At 36.1% G+C, this 16,052-nt stretch overlaps 1 protein-coding gene across 5 annotated transcripts in view; it reads left to right on the forward strand.

The window, feature by feature from the left end:
• The window catches only part of EMCN (endomucin), a 107,858-nt gene that overhangs the window by 83,184 nt on the left and 8,622 nt on the right, over window positions 1-16,052 (forward strand). For all 5 annotated transcript variants that reach the window (XM_032261521.1, XM_032261517.1, XM_032261519.1 and 2 more), the window contains 6 exons: window positions 1,443-1,535; window positions 1,765-1,818; window positions 3,628-3,723; window positions 7,861-7,885; window positions 9,018-9,079; window positions 14,576-14,649. In XM_032261521.1, coding sequence (XP_032117412.1) covers window positions 1,443-1,535; window positions 1,765-1,818; window positions 3,628-3,723; window positions 7,861-7,885; window positions 9,018-9,079; window positions 14,576-14,610 — 365 coding nt within the window. In that variant the 3' untranslated portion in view covers window positions 14,611-14,649. The remainder of the gene's footprint in view (window positions 1-1,442; window positions 1,536-1,764; window positions 1,819-3,627; window positions 3,724-7,860; window positions 7,886-9,017; window positions 9,080-14,575; window positions 14,650-16,052) is intronic.

Raw genomic sequence — 16,052 nt, forward strand, 5'->3', positions numbered from 1 at the left:
CCTTATTCTCCACCAAGACAACTGAAAGAGCATTCATCCTCACTAAACTACTTGACACTGGAAAAGGCAGCTGAAAGTACCAAGGTTTCAGCTAGTTCCCACTCTTTCATTTAATATTCCCTTTTCTGCCTGCTTAGTGTGCTAGCCTGACATTTTTCTTTGTTCTTATGGGCATAAATCTAGCTTCCACCCACAGATCTCTTGCATGGCAAGAACAGTACAGACTCTAAACATTATTCTTCACCCACAGATGTCAAAAATGCATGAGCATGCAGTGCGTGCTGGAATGTGGGTGGTGAAGAAGGAATGAGCCAAGGCAGTCATAGAAATATCAGTTTCTTTGGTGCAATTATACATGGCCTCAATATGCCCAAGGAACCGTATCATAAGAGGTGCCTCTTAGTTCAGCCAAGCGGTCAGCTACATTTGACTCCACACCCCCTGTGGCCAGAGCTGCATGTGGGGTGGGGTGACAAGCATGGCCCTCACACTCTAGGAACTTGCAATTCAGTGAAGCGACAAGGCAAACAGGCATAATTTAAATAGAGCACTTCATACTGCAAGGGAAAGAGAATGAAATTTCAAAAAATATTCTAAGTACAAATTATACTTCATCCCAAATTCACAAGAAAAAATGGTTTCAACTTATATAATACTTAATTATTTATATTCCTTTAAACTTATTGACAGCTATGGATTTTGAGTAGTCGATTTTTACATATAATTTTTGTTTCAGTCCTTCTGTTTGAAGATGGCAAATGCTAACTAAACAAACAAATAACAATAACAATAAATTTTTAATTTCTATTTGCCTTGGAAGGAAAGAACATGGACACTAGTGGAAAACCAGCCAAGCAGAAGTTACTGTAGAAAAGGCACATAATAAAACCAGCTGCTGAACTTTAGGGATGAAAATGAAGGAGTCTTCTTTGATTTTTTCCTCAGTTCTTGTAGCCAAAGCCTGAACTGCAATTTTTATCTCTTCATTCACTGATAAATACTATAAAATCTGAAGTCCTATGCAGTTATGATCATTTTAACTATGTGTGATAGAAAAATGACACTATCACCCAAAGTTATAATAATAATATAAAATAATATCTGAAATTTGAAAAACGCTTTTACATAGATTCACATTCCACAAGGATCTTATACAGTAGGTTATACAGGCTGTAACCTATGCTAAAAGACTTGCTCAAGTTTTCTTGGCCAGTTCTGAAGATCTAAAACTGATAACTCAGGCTTTGTGAGTCTAAATTTAATCATCTTTCCAGGAGGAGTATATGAACTTATAGTTTATTGTTGTGATTGTATGTATCCTATTATTCAACATTACTAGTTTTCACAGATCTCCAGAAAGGCAAACTGTTTGAATCTGCAAAAAAATCTCATATGAAGACTTAATACCAGAGTCTGATTCTGGATTTGTAATTTTCCTGCAGGTAGCACTCTACAACCAGATGCGTCACCTTCTAAAACTGGTACATCACACTCGATGCCAGCTACAATTCCAGAAAGCACTTTACAGTCTCAAGGTATGATGTCTTTGTGCCTAGGTGGAAATCAGCTCTACTTGATCCTTTCTCACCAAGGAAACCCTACCAATCTTGACTCACAAAATAAAGCTCCTTCACAATGAGACTGGATCTTTCGCACTTGCAGCGTCATACCTACAAATCATGGCGGCTTCCTTAAATGAGGGTGGAGGGAGGACTGCAGGGATTGGCACAAAAGTAACTGTTTTTTTCTTTCTTAAAATAATAGGCACTGAGAATGGAAAAAATTCAAGTGCTTCAGCAGCCAACCCGTCTTATTCCAGTGAGTAACAGCAATATCTTCATTCATGGCAGTAGATAGGCAGAATGTTTTAATGTGACTGGTAAAGGGGAGGAATTAGATTATGGGAAGCCTTTACTCAACTTTACTGAGCCTGCAATCCCACTACAATCCTATCTAACTGCTGCCTGCTCCGAAAATTTCCCAGAAATGAGTCTGGTCTTAATGACCAAACAACACAAAAAAGATGGGTGGGGCGAAGCACACTTTGGCAAATTTTTTCTTAGCTTAGTATTTAGCAATTACCATCAAGGGCCAAGGATGATTTGATGGGACTATTACAGATAAGTCAAAGTGCATAGGTAGAGGTCCCCATAAAAGTGAATTATTCCCAAGTTATAAGGCTGTATACCTTGAATATATTTCATTTTTGTCAAGTAAATAATTAAAATTATAAAGTAAATTATACCAAAAAGTGAATTGTTTGCTTTCATAGAACTTTATCTTAACATTTAAAATAGCCTGTAGGAAATGTTCCATTTTAACTAAAACATATATAGGTCATATAACATTTATGTGTGTGCTAAGACTGAATACAGAATATTAAATAATTTCCTTAGTAATTAAGAATAAAAAGAATAGATTCAAAACTGTTAGTATAAAAGGCTCTCTTAAGTTTGGGTAAACCCATTCCATTAAATAAGTCATCATAGAAATTACTGACCTGCTGATTCACGGCATCTTCATTTTGGAAGGCAATATGATTTCACTTAAGAGCTATTAGGAAATTAGCAGAACTTACTTAAAACAAATATTTGTCTTTGTTTTATAAATAGAAGTGTAAACCATCCTACAGATGAATTTAGAGAATAATTCTTACCCCTGATAAATATATAAGGAGTATGTATGCAAGCAAATATGGTAAACTAATATCACCTTAATGTCCTTTAGTTGTATGTCTATGACAGCTCTCTTGATTTGATCACTGTACTTTTAACCTTGGAAATGACCATCAGAAAAAAAGGAAAGAAGGAAGTAGGGAGGGAGGGAGGAAGGAAGGAAAGAGGGAGGGAGGGAGGAAGGGAGGAGGGAGGTAGGGGGGAAAGAAGGGAAGGAGGGAGGGAGAGAGGGAGGAAGGAAGGAAGGAAAGAAAGAAGGAAGGAAGGAAGGATGGAAGGAAGAAAGGAAGGGAGGGAGGGAGGGAGGGAGGGAGGGAGGGAGGGAGGGAGGAAATACTCTTCCTCCTAATACAAGCATAAAAAACTCACCCTAAGTTACTGCAGCAGCATCACTCCCCCAAACAGACACACATACACATATCTCTCTTGAATCATGTTTATTTTTAAGAATCATCTTCACTGTGATATCTACTTATTTTATGCCTTTTCTAGTTTTAAGATACTATTATAGAAAGAAATTTGTGTTTTAGAAAGCCAGCATTAAGACTAGAGCAATCCCAATTGGGTTATATATATTTTCCCAGTAACTTCATTATAAAGTACTAAAAAATGTAATGAGTGAATGTGGGTTTAATTATAATCTAGAGTACATCTTCTGCTTCTCCAGTCTTTCATCTCCCCACTTCTTCAGTCTCCAGGAAGATGGGGGCACTCTCTCTTAAGGTTGGAATTTTGTTTCAGAAGGGTAACAAGACTGACATCAAGTGGTTACGTCAAAAATGACAACTAGAGCAAAACCCTGAATCAGATAAATCTTTGCCTAAAATATAGTGTTTTTAATAGAATGATGTTTAAAGAAGAAAGGAAGCACTCATGCTTTTGCTCACTTACTGAACTATCTCTGTGAAATGCAGTAGCCACTCTAATTGACAATGTCTCCAATTCTTTTTAGGTATTATTTTGCCAGTGGTTATTGCTTTGATTGTAATAACACTTTCAGTATTTGTTTTGGTGGGTTTGTACCGAGTGTGCTGGAAGTCAGACCCAGGTAGGTAACAGTGTTTTGTTTTGTTTTCCTGAAAGAAGAAAGAATATATGCTTAGCTTAAACTTGATTTTAAATTCTTAGAGGGAGAGAAGAGTTATAGAGAGGAATGAAATGTCATTATTTCCTGATCACAGAAATGAAGGACGAAGGACACAGACACCCACTCAATGCTAGTGAATTGCAGAGTGGGGATTAACTACTATTCGTAGATATTATCAAATGTGGGCAAATTATTTTTAATAAAATAACCCAAATTTTGTGGGTGCTCAGGGGAATATGGAGTAAAGAGGGCATAAAAATGACATACTTTGTCTATGGTAAAGATCAACTCCATTTCTATGTAACAGAGAATAAAGAGAGGGATTGCTAAGAATTCAGCACAGGGACCTATAATCTTAAAAGTTCTATGACTAATTTTCCTTCTTGGAGACACACCCAATGAAAAGTATCTTCCATGACCGTGTTATATTTTTTATTCTTTTTAAAAATATACTTTCTATTTTAGAATAGATTTAAAGTTATAGGAAAGTTGCAAAGACAGTACAGGCAGTCACCATGCCTAGTTTCCCTTATTCCTTTATTAGGATCTGATACTATGTTTGTCACAATTAATGAACTAATACTGATAAATTATTGTTAGCTAAATTCTGATTTCTTTTAGTCTTTATTCAGACATTTTTCTGTTCCAGGAAGTTTGGCTTTTCTGTAGTCAACGTTCACCTAAATACCCCTTCAACTCCCATGGCTCAGCTGTCACATTACCTTAATTGCAAACTGTCTTTCTATTTCACAACCCTGCCCTGGTTCTATAATGTAATATCATTATCCATGCCCTCAACCATACTATTCCTTCTGAAATATCCAACATGCCTCTTACCTTTCATAACACACCTAATCTCCAACTTACCCATTAGGACTCAACTCAAACACAAATTTACTGTGTTTTATAACACGCCACTTCTTCAAGCAAAATGAATTGTCCCTTTAATTGTAATACTACAGATTTGGATTATGTTATTTATCATACCATAGTATAGTTACTTACTTCTCCATGTGCCTACCCTCCACTGAAAGTCAGGCCACCTCTCCAAGTCAAAGTCACATATTGTTTATGTTGCAGGCCCTTACTATATGCATATTGAGTCACATTTTTAAATGTACAGTAAATAGAATTATCTTTTGTCACTTTAATTTTAAATATGTTCACTAAAAAAATCTCTACCTAAGTCTCATAAACTGTTAAAAGGTAAAAAGCAATTATTTTTATATGTTGCATAGGCTGTATTATTCTTTGTTTACCTCATGGACAATGTGCTCCCAGGACACTAATGAATGCTATCCGTAAAGTCACCTACTGACCACACATTGCAGGGACAGTTGTAATATGATCGTGACATTACTAGGAGAAGCTAGGAGACCAAAGCAGCAGAGCTCATTTTAGATCTTGATGAAAAGTAAAAACAAATCGATGCCTTTTCCTTTGGGAATCAGTGAATAAACTTCTTACTGTCTGAAATATGCCTCCTTGTTCAGTTTTCAGAAGGGAAACAGCATTTTTATAAATCAGTTTAATTTCTGTAAGTTTCTGAGCTTCCAATCCTGTCTTTTATGGAAATCAGCTAATCCAAATTGAAGCCTGTGGTGTTGCATGTATAGAATAGGTAAAAAAATTAATGTGCTAAATTTATTTGTAAAAATATGCTATACTAAAAATTTACTTTGTATAGGAAGATTTAAGAATATTTAAAAAGTTATTTGAAAAGTTGACATTTTCTATTTAAGAGGCCTCTATGGATGTGTAAAATTCCTACCGCTATGGATAGTTATTCTGAAGACATGAGTATTTTAAAGTCAAGTTTGGCAATTGTACAATTAGTCAAATCTTTTTGGTGATTGTCAACTATGTTTCTCAGACAGAATTTATAGCACTGTTATCATTAAATTAGGACCATTAAATACCTGCAGTTAATCACTCTTCAAGCATGTGAGTGAGACTATCTAGCTCAGGAAATTAGTAAACCCATTCTGCTCTTTGGAAGACAACATGAATCAGAGATTTCAGTATGAAATTAAGCTTATTTGCACAAGGTTGGCAGTGGAATGAGTTTTAACCAAATAAGAATGGCCTATATGCAGAAAGTAGTCTGTTGGCTTGCATCTATCTGCTAATGAGACTATTGCTATGGTTTCTTAGGGAAAAAAATATTAAAACAGCATATAAAAATGTGAATACATTTTGCTGGAGAGGATGTGAAGAAAAGGGAAATCTTGTACATAGTGGGTGGAAATGTAAATTAATACAACCACTATTGAGAGCAGCCTGGAGGTTCCCCAAAAAACTGAAAATAAAGCTACTATACGATCCAGCAATCCCACTGCTGGGTATACACGCCTAACAAAGGAAATCACTATATAGAAGAAATACCTGCATCCCCATGTTTGTTGCAGCACTGTTCACAATAGCCAAGATTTGAAAGCAACCTAAGTGTCCATCAACAGATTAATAGATAAAGAAAATGTGGTACTTACGCACAGTGATGTACCATTCAACCATGAAAAATAATGAGTTCCTGTCATTTGCAACAACGTGGATGAAACTGGATGTCATTATGTTAAGTGAAATAAGTCAGGCAAAGAAAGACAAACTCTGCATGTTCTTATTGCTGGAAGCTAAAAAATCAAAACAAGTGAACCCATAGAGCTAGAGTTAGACAGTAAGAGGATGACTACTGGAAGTTGGGAAGGGTAATGGAGGGGAAGTGGAGATGGTTAATGGGTACAAAAATACATAAAGTATGGATAAAACCTAGTATTTGATAGCACAACAGGGTGACTATAGTCGGTAATAAACTTATTGGTACATTTTGAAACAATGAATATAACTGGACTGTTTGTAACACAAAGGATGCTTCAGGGGACGGATACACCATTTCCATGATGTGATTATTACGTATTGCATGCCTGTATCAAAATCTCTCTTATACCCCATAAATATCTACACCTACTATATAACCACAAAAATTATAATTTTTTTAAAAATCAACTCATTTTAAAACAGGGCTATTAGCATCACAGGTGATGTTGTATATGACACATAACAATCAAAAAATGCTATGATGGAGCAAAGATGAGGTTAGGTCTAATTGATGAGCAGCATATGGTGCCATGGGTTCAATCCTAGGGATCAAAGTTATGATGGGATATCTTAGCCAAGATGACAGAAATAGAAGCAGCCAAAATATTAGTGGAGGTTAAGGTCTTTATAAAACAAGGATAGCCAAAGCCAGGAGAATTATATTCAAAGGGTATATTCAATGACAAGATTTAGATTAGATATGAGAGGAAATCTAAGAAACAGAAGCTGAGTAGCAATGGAATAAAACCAGAGCAAAGGAGCACAGCAAAGGGGACCTTATGCAATCACATTAAACAGCTGGCCTGATTGGCCATAGATTAATGCAAGATTTGATCACCAACATTCACTCTAGAGAGGCCATGCCTTGTACAGAATGAATCATTCTGAGTTCCCTCTCTAAACCCCAGGTGTTTTCTATCAGACAGTTGTGAAACAGCCTGGCAAAGAGTAGAAAACATAAGTTGCAGTTAGTAGCCTCTGTGACATTTTGCAGGGCTCTTTTGAGAGGCTGAATCAGTAGGTTTAAGATGCAATTAGAAATAGTATCGACATTGTAGCTCACCACGAACACAGTGATTTGTGTCCCCGGAAAGAACAATGTATAAAGGAAAGTCAAAAAATTCAATTCTCTGGTATAAAAACTTCAATACTTTTAATAGAATTGTTTCAGAGATACTGAAATAAACAGACATTTTCTGTTGTCCATGAGATTGTGCAAGAATGAACAACAATTCCACATAGTGATATGAAACTACAAAATCAAGATTAGTCCAGAACTAAGTTTAGTGGAGTTGATCTAATTAGGATTATCCCATGAATGCCAGGATAAATGTTAACAATACCAGAGGAAATGGCTTGCCAGGGGAGAAATTTAAGATTTTTAAATGGCTTAAAAACATCTCTGCATAGAAAAGAGTGGGTGGCAGGTGAGGGAGTTGGGGGGCTCAGATTTTTGGTAGCCAACTTCTTTGCAATTCTAATACCAACTCCCTTTTCTCCTAGGCACAGCAGAAAATGGAAATGATCAGTAAGTAAGCCCATAGCGTCTTTTTCCCAGACCCTACCATTTACATAGTGAAAATTATGGTTACTCTACTCATACTTTTTTGGATTATTTTCTAAAGTCTAGAAGCACTACATATTGGCTTTGGCTATTTGTCAGAGCTGTCTACATTTAACAGAGAAATTCCAAATGTTATGATCATGCTTAATCTTAATGTGGTAAATTGGGAGATAAAAATATGAAATGGAAAAGTAGAAGATGAATATAATTATGAGGGCAAATAGCATAGAAAAAATACCTAGAATTTTGAAATAGTTTTCTCAGTGAAATTTTTAATATGTTTATCACAGGGAAAATTGTGCCTCTGCCTTGAGCCGGTTCTCAGTGCCTTTAAAGTAGATGGTGATTCTACTTTGACTTAATGAACAAAGCAGATTTTTAGCAATCCAGGCAACTCTAACAACCAAGGTGCTGCAAAGAGTCATGATGAATTGTTTTTCGTCTCAAAACAAACTCTGTTTTCCTTGTTGACGTGAATTTGTGGTCTACTTTTATATACGCATTTTTATGTTTCACAAGGTTGTAAACTTTAGAAATAATAATGCTATATTAAAACTTATATGACTTAATATAGAGACTCCTAAGATATCCAAAGGAAGGAATTAGGGTTTGAAACTCCTTTGGGTAGGTGAGAACTCTTGATTAAAATAGGCAGTTCAGATACTGTACTACAGTATCTTAGGACTTCATGAAAAGGAATACCTCCAGATTTCAGTATAAGCCCAAAAGGTTTGGAAACATTTCTATGTCTTTCTCTCTATAATTCAGAATTGGAGACATGTCCAATATGGACCTTGTGACAAGCGTTTCACACAACTCACACTAATTTTTAATTTATCTGACAATCACCACTATAACAGAGTGGCAGAGATTTATTGGATTGATTCCAGAAAAAGTAAAAATTGCTAAAAAGTATATGTGTATTTGTATATAAAAAACAAAGTTTTTCCATGGAAATATATATATATATATATATGTGTTCATGTATATCTTCATCATTCTGTTTGTGTCACAGTACTTTCAATGTGTCACAGTACTTTCAAACATATAATGCTGATTACTGTGGTGCTAATTTAACATTTTCTGTTTCAAATAGACCTCAGTCCGATAAAGAGAGTGTGAAGCTTCTCACTGTTAAGACTATTTCTCATGAATCTGGTAAGTTTCCAGGCAGTTGATTATATGAAAATTTGTTATTTTAGAATCTAACTATAACCTTGGATTTTGTTCATGTGAAACATAACCAAAAAGCCTAACTTCTTTAGAAATAGTCAATTACTGTCAATAAATGTAAAATTCTCCTATGAAGGAAAGAAAAGTCTTACCATTTTGATAAGATTATTGGACTATGTGGCCTTTAGAGGTTGCTTTCCACAGATGTGTGGATGTATAGAGGGCTAGAGGCATTTCCTATTCTGCAGGAGTTGCAGAAAGAACACAAAATTTGTTTAAAAGCTTTTAAGTTACTGCTGTTGTTTTGTTTCTTTTTTGGTAATGGCTATGTAGTCACATATGGTCAAAAGGGCAAAAAATTTGGTCATCTGTTAAAATGTAAATCATGTTTTATATCATTTATATAAATATAATTGAGCTTCTCCATAAAGGTAAAATATAATATTCTATTGATATAATGTGATTTTTCCCCAGTTTCTTAGGTATATTCATTTGATTGGAATTATAAAAGTCTCTCAAAATATAGATAGGATTTGTGTCAAGAACAATGAAAAATGTGATGCCAGATAGCTTTTCAAAATTAAAAGGCACAGATTTTTCTTTGTTTTGAGTAGATTAGACAAACCATTTATATCAAAAAGCAAATCAATTAAAAGCAATTATTAATTTTATAAAATAATCTGGCTGGGCGCAGTGATTCACACCTATAATCCCAGCACTTTGGGGGGCCAAGGCAGGCAATTGCCTGAGGTCAGGAGTTTGAGACCAGCCTGGCCAACATGTTGAAACCCTGTCTCTACTTAAAAATACAAAAAATTACCTAGGCATGGTGGCACGTGCCTGTAACCTCAGCTGCACAGGAGGATGAGGCTGGAGAAACCCTGGAACCTGGGAGGCGGAGGCTGCAGTGAGCTGAGATCATTCCACTGCACTCCAGCCTGGGTGACAGAGCAAGACTCAACCAAAACAAAAATCTATGTGGCTCTAATTTAAATATCATGTTAGATTAATACATTTATAATATCCAAGTCCTCAATTGAATATTAGGGATAAGCTATATTATAAAATTTCTGGTGGCTAAAAATAATTTTATAAATCAGAAAGCTATAAATATTGTCTCAAATCAAGAGCCCGCTATCACAAGCTAAATGTGGTCTCAATTTCATGTAGAAATTTAAACTAGAACAAATTACAACAGGCTGACAGAAGAGTTGAAGAGCAAGAACATCTGAAGCCTGCACAAGAATGCTGAAACCCCTCACATGAGCTGTCTTCTTTTAGGAGAGATCTCCTTTGCTCTTGTATCTCTTCCACTCTTTAATATAAACCTTTCCTTTATTTCCATACTATCCTTTCTCTCAGGAGGAACTATCTGAAAGGAGCAAAGGAGTAAAATTTACCCATAGAGTAGTTAGAAGATACACACAACTTTCTCCTATAAGAAACCAGTCTTAAACAAGTAGCCAGGCCTATTCTACCAGGTCAGGGAAAAGGGCAAAAACATTGGTCAAGCAGGCTAAATGTGAACCAGTCCTGAGTAAGTACATGAGAGACCCTAAGCATGACTACACAATTTATTAAGAAAAATCCTCAGAACCTGCCTATGGCTTGCAAAGCAGGCATCACACACACTCCAAATACTCTGCAGTCTCCTTGGCTCTCCAATTGGTGAGTTAGGGTGCTAAACACATCTGGAAGTGCTCTGTGTAGAAGCTCCTGATTCTCCTTATGAGGAGGGCTCTGGGATCAGAACAACCTGTAGTTTTCTACCACCCATTTCTGCCAAAGAAACGGGAAAACTGACCCTAGAATCAAGACTTCCAGCAGGGGTAAAACCCCAGAGAACCTTGTGTTTCTTGGTTGCAAATTTAATAGCAACTCTTCTTTAGAGACTAGGGAAAAATTCCTTGTAGGCTGTCTCCCACTGTCGTAGTGACCATAGCAGTAAGTGCAATAGACCATAGCAGGCTTGTTAAATAGACCCTTAGCCAATCTGGCTTCCTTTTCTTCAAAAATAACTTGTCAGGCCACAGGTCTAAGGGGGAGATATTATCATGAAAATAATAAGATATAATCTCGGGTACTTTTATTTCTGCCAACTTCGATTTAGAAATTATATTACTTTTAGCAAAATAACCTCTCAATGGTCAACCCAGATGATTACCATGAAAAATATTTGGTGATAGGGAAACATTGAAATTGACGATTCAGAGTAGACTTCAGTAGTCCAGAAGTTATCACCTAAAATACAATGTCATCCAAATGCTCCTTGTACTACCACAGTTTTTATTAAAGTCTATCATTAACAGAACTTGGTGGCTTCCCAAACATTACCAAACAAATCTCTTCCCACTGCCTTTCAAGATTTATTCAGATATCTGTTTTTGTAATAACATGCCCATTATACTCAAGAGAAGTTACGTTGCTAACATTTATTTTTATGTAACTTCTCTTGCCAAATACTGACATGTTTCCTAAAGAAATAAGTAGAAATAAAAACTTAAATGATTAGATTTGATAGAAGTTCACAAGCTTAGCTCGATTTTTCTACTGTTGCCAATATAATAATTTTTAGAAATTTTAAAATACAAAAGATATCGATAGAACAAGTATCTGACCACTGACTACTCAGAATTGATGACTGTTACAATTTATTTGTTTCAAGACCTAAGAAATACAGTGTTCATTATGAACATAGATGGGTAACACAATGAAATTTGAGCTTCAGTGGTCACAAAAAAAATCTTTGAATCTGTCATTACTTCAGTGTAGAACCCCTGGATGTTTTACCATGGTAGAGACCAATAAACAGTGTTTCCTAGGAAACAGCCCTCTGCAGCATCCCACCTTCAGGGAAAATGTCGGTGGATGCTAAATCATCTGGTTTTCTAGAAGCCTCAATGAGCCACAGTTAAAATTCTGGTCATTTTCTCCTGGGAAGAGAGTTCTTTGACCCCAAATCCCTCTTTTCCAATTAGGTCATGGAATACATAGTGCAGTTGATGTTCATCCATCCACATTCCCTGCTTCCTTTAAATATGTGCTTTGTTGAACAAGGTCTTCTGCTGAAATTGTAACTCATACATGTTTAAATTTGGAACTCTCTTAAATGTAAAAGAGAAAGCTCACTAGGGTATTACAAGAAGATGCTTTCAGGAAAAAAAACGAGCATCAAATGTGGCAGATCAAGGAGTCCTTTATAAGAATATACAAGCTCCTCCTAGGCTTTAGTAAGTGATCTTGTCAGGCTACACTTCAACATGATTGACTAAAAAAATGTATGTGTGGCATGCATTTTAAACGTGATTCTTATTTATATCATCTCAGAAAGTTAATATATATCATTTCACTATTAATATGTCAGGTTATATAAATTTTGAAATTAGAAATATATTACTCCATGGAGGAAGAAAAAAATTGAATCACTAAAAGCTTCAAAGCATCAGTTGATTTTGAATCATTTAGAGTAGGAAAAATCAGATCTGAATTCATTAGAATATTCCTCTGCTTAGAAGATGCTGATAAGTAATAACCTAAGATTAAGTTCAAACACCTTAGCATGTCTGCAACACCTACCATGATGTGCTAGCTTTCTCTAGCTCAGTTTTGAAAGCACTTGATATGCAGTAATAATGCATATTTCCCAGACTTCATTCATTCCCTTCCCTGTCTCCTGTCTCTCTCCCTGAACCCAGCATTCTCAAAGGAAGACACAGTCTCTTGCTCTACTTTGTCAAGTATAGTTCCCATTCTTATGATAATTACATATCAATATGTCATTAGCACACTAACTAATTAGTATGCTAATGTCAATTACTCATTAAGTGCATAGTCATCAATTTTGCTTATTTATTTTTACAAATAAAAGTTCATTAACAACAAAAACAACCAAAGTGTAAAAATGAACAAAACATTCACAGATTTATAAAGCCATACGTAGAGTCATCTTCTGTCCTCAGCCCTTCAATATTTGTCTCATTCTCTGCATTTCCACCAAAGTTTCCTTGACTGTTTCAACTGTAAGTGGTCTTTCCCTCAGCTTAACATGTTGATAATTTGGCAAATTAACAGATATTACTGCCTTTAATATTCTTCATGGCTGAAACTACCATTTTAATATTTGACCACATTATGTATAATAAAAAATAGGAAAAAAAAGATAATAAAAAAGAATTTAAAACTACCCATGAAACAACCTTCATACAACCACTATTGGCATTTGATATATATCTTTCTGGATTTTTTTTCCACTGGATATGTGTGTATTTTGTTTGCCTTTACTCTAAATATCATTATTCTTGTTACTGATATGATTTCGTTATTAAATCTTTCTGAAAATTTCTAGTCTGTCAATTAGACGGATCTTGAGGAGGAATGGTAGGAATCGTAAAGATTTTCAATGACTTGTTTTACATGACTTCTGGCAGATTCTAGGGGGAGAATCAATATTTATTTTATTTAATTCTCATTCTGATACTTCATAGCCATGAGTTCCAAGCAGGTGCTGTGTCTTTTGCAAAATGAACAATAGTTAGCAAAAGATTATCTTGGAACAGGGGCTGAGGGGACTGCAGCACTACACCCGACATTTCTCAGAGCAAACCGAAGGAGCTCTTGAAGAGGAGTCCTGAATTGGTTCTTCTCAGGGGTCTGTGGCACTATTTATTATTGCCATGATGGTACAAGTAACAGGTGACATCCTCAGAGTCCCCAGAGGACAGATTTCATAACAACTGGCAGATAAAAGCTGGAGCAAAATGATGATTTATTCTAAAAGCTGGAGATTATAACTTATATTTCTTTTATATTGTGAGACTGATGTTGATACTCGATTCTACCTGAAGGACACAAAGAATGCAAAATACATTGGCCACGAATCCAGTGGCAGGTAAAAAAATACTTGGGGGCCTCTCAGCTTGCCATCTTTTTAGATTAATATTTCTCTGTATATTGGATGGTGGAATAGCACTTGGATTTTGAGTAATGGCACCCATGCTGCTCTGTACCTCACCCAAGTGTTCATATTGGCCTATAAATTCATTTTCACAAAACCCTCACTGAATTATTTAAGCAGAAGGATGCTAGAATGTCTTCCTGATAAAATGGCACTTTAAAAATATGATATGGACTTGCTTAGGCAGAGCCAGCTCATGCAACAAGCAAAAATCAATACTTATTCCCCAGGGTTTCTCTGATGGTATCATCTCCCAGCTTACATCTCTGGCCCCCACTCTCCTCTGACCTGCCCCACCCAGGACTTCATATTGCTACTTTGGAGTGAAAACAGACGATGGCTAGAAAGATCTCTTATATTTTGGTGACTGATTTCCAGACAATACCAAGAGGCAAACTGTGGCTCTAATGATATTCTTGCAGGAGAATAAAACTTTCCTTGAAAAACGGAAAACAAGCTAGGAAACTTTATTTCCATCCTTACTCGGTCTCTGAGCTTATAGATCAAAACATATCTCCTGTTCTCAGGTGAGCACTCTGCACAAGGAAAAACCAAGAACTGACAGCTTGAGGAAACCTCCCCACACCTAGGCAATAATTACGTAAGTTTCCCAGTTTCATTTACAGAGACATTCATTAATATCTGTTTTATTACCCTGCTGCAGCTTAGATTATTTTTAAAGAATTTCAAAAGCTGAAAAGTTAATGGTTTGTGTCAGTGCAACCATCATTGTCTATTTGTCTAAAAACAAACTCTATAAAAAAGATTGCCAAAAAATGAATGACTTGGTAGTTGTAGCCAGTTTGTCCAATTGTCTTGCCTATTGAAGGAATGATAGATACAGTTTGCTCTGCCTGCTGATAATGTTTCCTTGTAAACTCAGTCAGACTACCTAGGTCAATAAGCACACACTAACTGTGGAAATCAGACAGGCTTTTGTTGCTAACAAAGACTCACAGGTTCTAAGTGACAATGCTTGCAAATTTGCAGTTTATTGCAGGAAAATGATAAAATCTAGAAACTTCATTAAAGATGTGTATCACCACCATAGGCTGGCTCAGGGAAATGGGTTCAGAGTTGCTAGGTGAAGGGTCTAATTACCCTCTCTCTATAAGGACCTTACCAGGATTCATTTTCTCTCTGGGTCCATGGATGTGTGGAAAAAACACCTCCAACAAGATGACCTAGAATTCAGTCTCAGCCAGGTTACCTTTAACTCAGCTGGTGATGTAGACATATTCCTGCTATGTAACCAGCCAAGCGACAGAGCCTTCCAGATATGTTGACAAAATGATTAATACAAATGATTAATCTTACTACAATAATTGTGAATCAATAAAAATGGAAATTTCTCAAAAGTATATTCCATGTCATGACCAAGAGTCAGCTCAAGGCAGGTACATTTCTTATTTTAGTAAAACAGCTCAGGCCAATGTTAAACCTGCTTTGGAATTAACTGTCCCAGTTGGTATGGAATTGCCTTTTACTTTCCTAGTAGTGGGTAAGGAAATGTTCCTCTGACTTTCATTCAATTGTTACAAGAAGTGTAGCTTAAGTGTTTCCACAATTAGTTTTTGATGTTTTATAGAACATGCAGAAGAATCTACCCTTTGGAAGGTAACAATAAAAAATACAATAAAATAAATAAATACATGCGCAGAATTGGCCGGCCCACAATGGTAGTCATTCTAGGTAAAGTGTCTATGGTGAGAAATCTTGTATTCACGGCCTGTGTCTACTGTCTAACTACTAACATTGTGCTGTTACAGACGCTTAGCAATTTCTTGCTGAATAAATGGTGCCTGCTGTGCTTGTCTGGCCAATAGCAGAAGACAGAGACAGAAGAGTGCCATTCAAACATGCGTCAGTATCAGAATTTTATCCCTCTCTAGCCAGCAATTAGGGATAGATTAGGAATCCTGGAGTTTGTGCACCTCCAGCATGCTGCAGTGCCCTATGGAAAAGAGGCAAGACTGCCTTCCCCTGTCAACAGAGTAAACAGAT

The sequence above is a fragment of the Sapajus apella genome, unplaced genomic scaffold, assembly GCF_009761245.1.
Source record: "Sapajus apella isolate SASKATOON/1434 unplaced genomic scaffold, GSC_monkey_1.0 scaffold124, whole genome shotgun sequence".
Classification (NCBI taxonomy): Eukaryota; Metazoa; Chordata; class Mammalia; order Primates; family Cebidae; genus Sapajus; species Sapajus apella.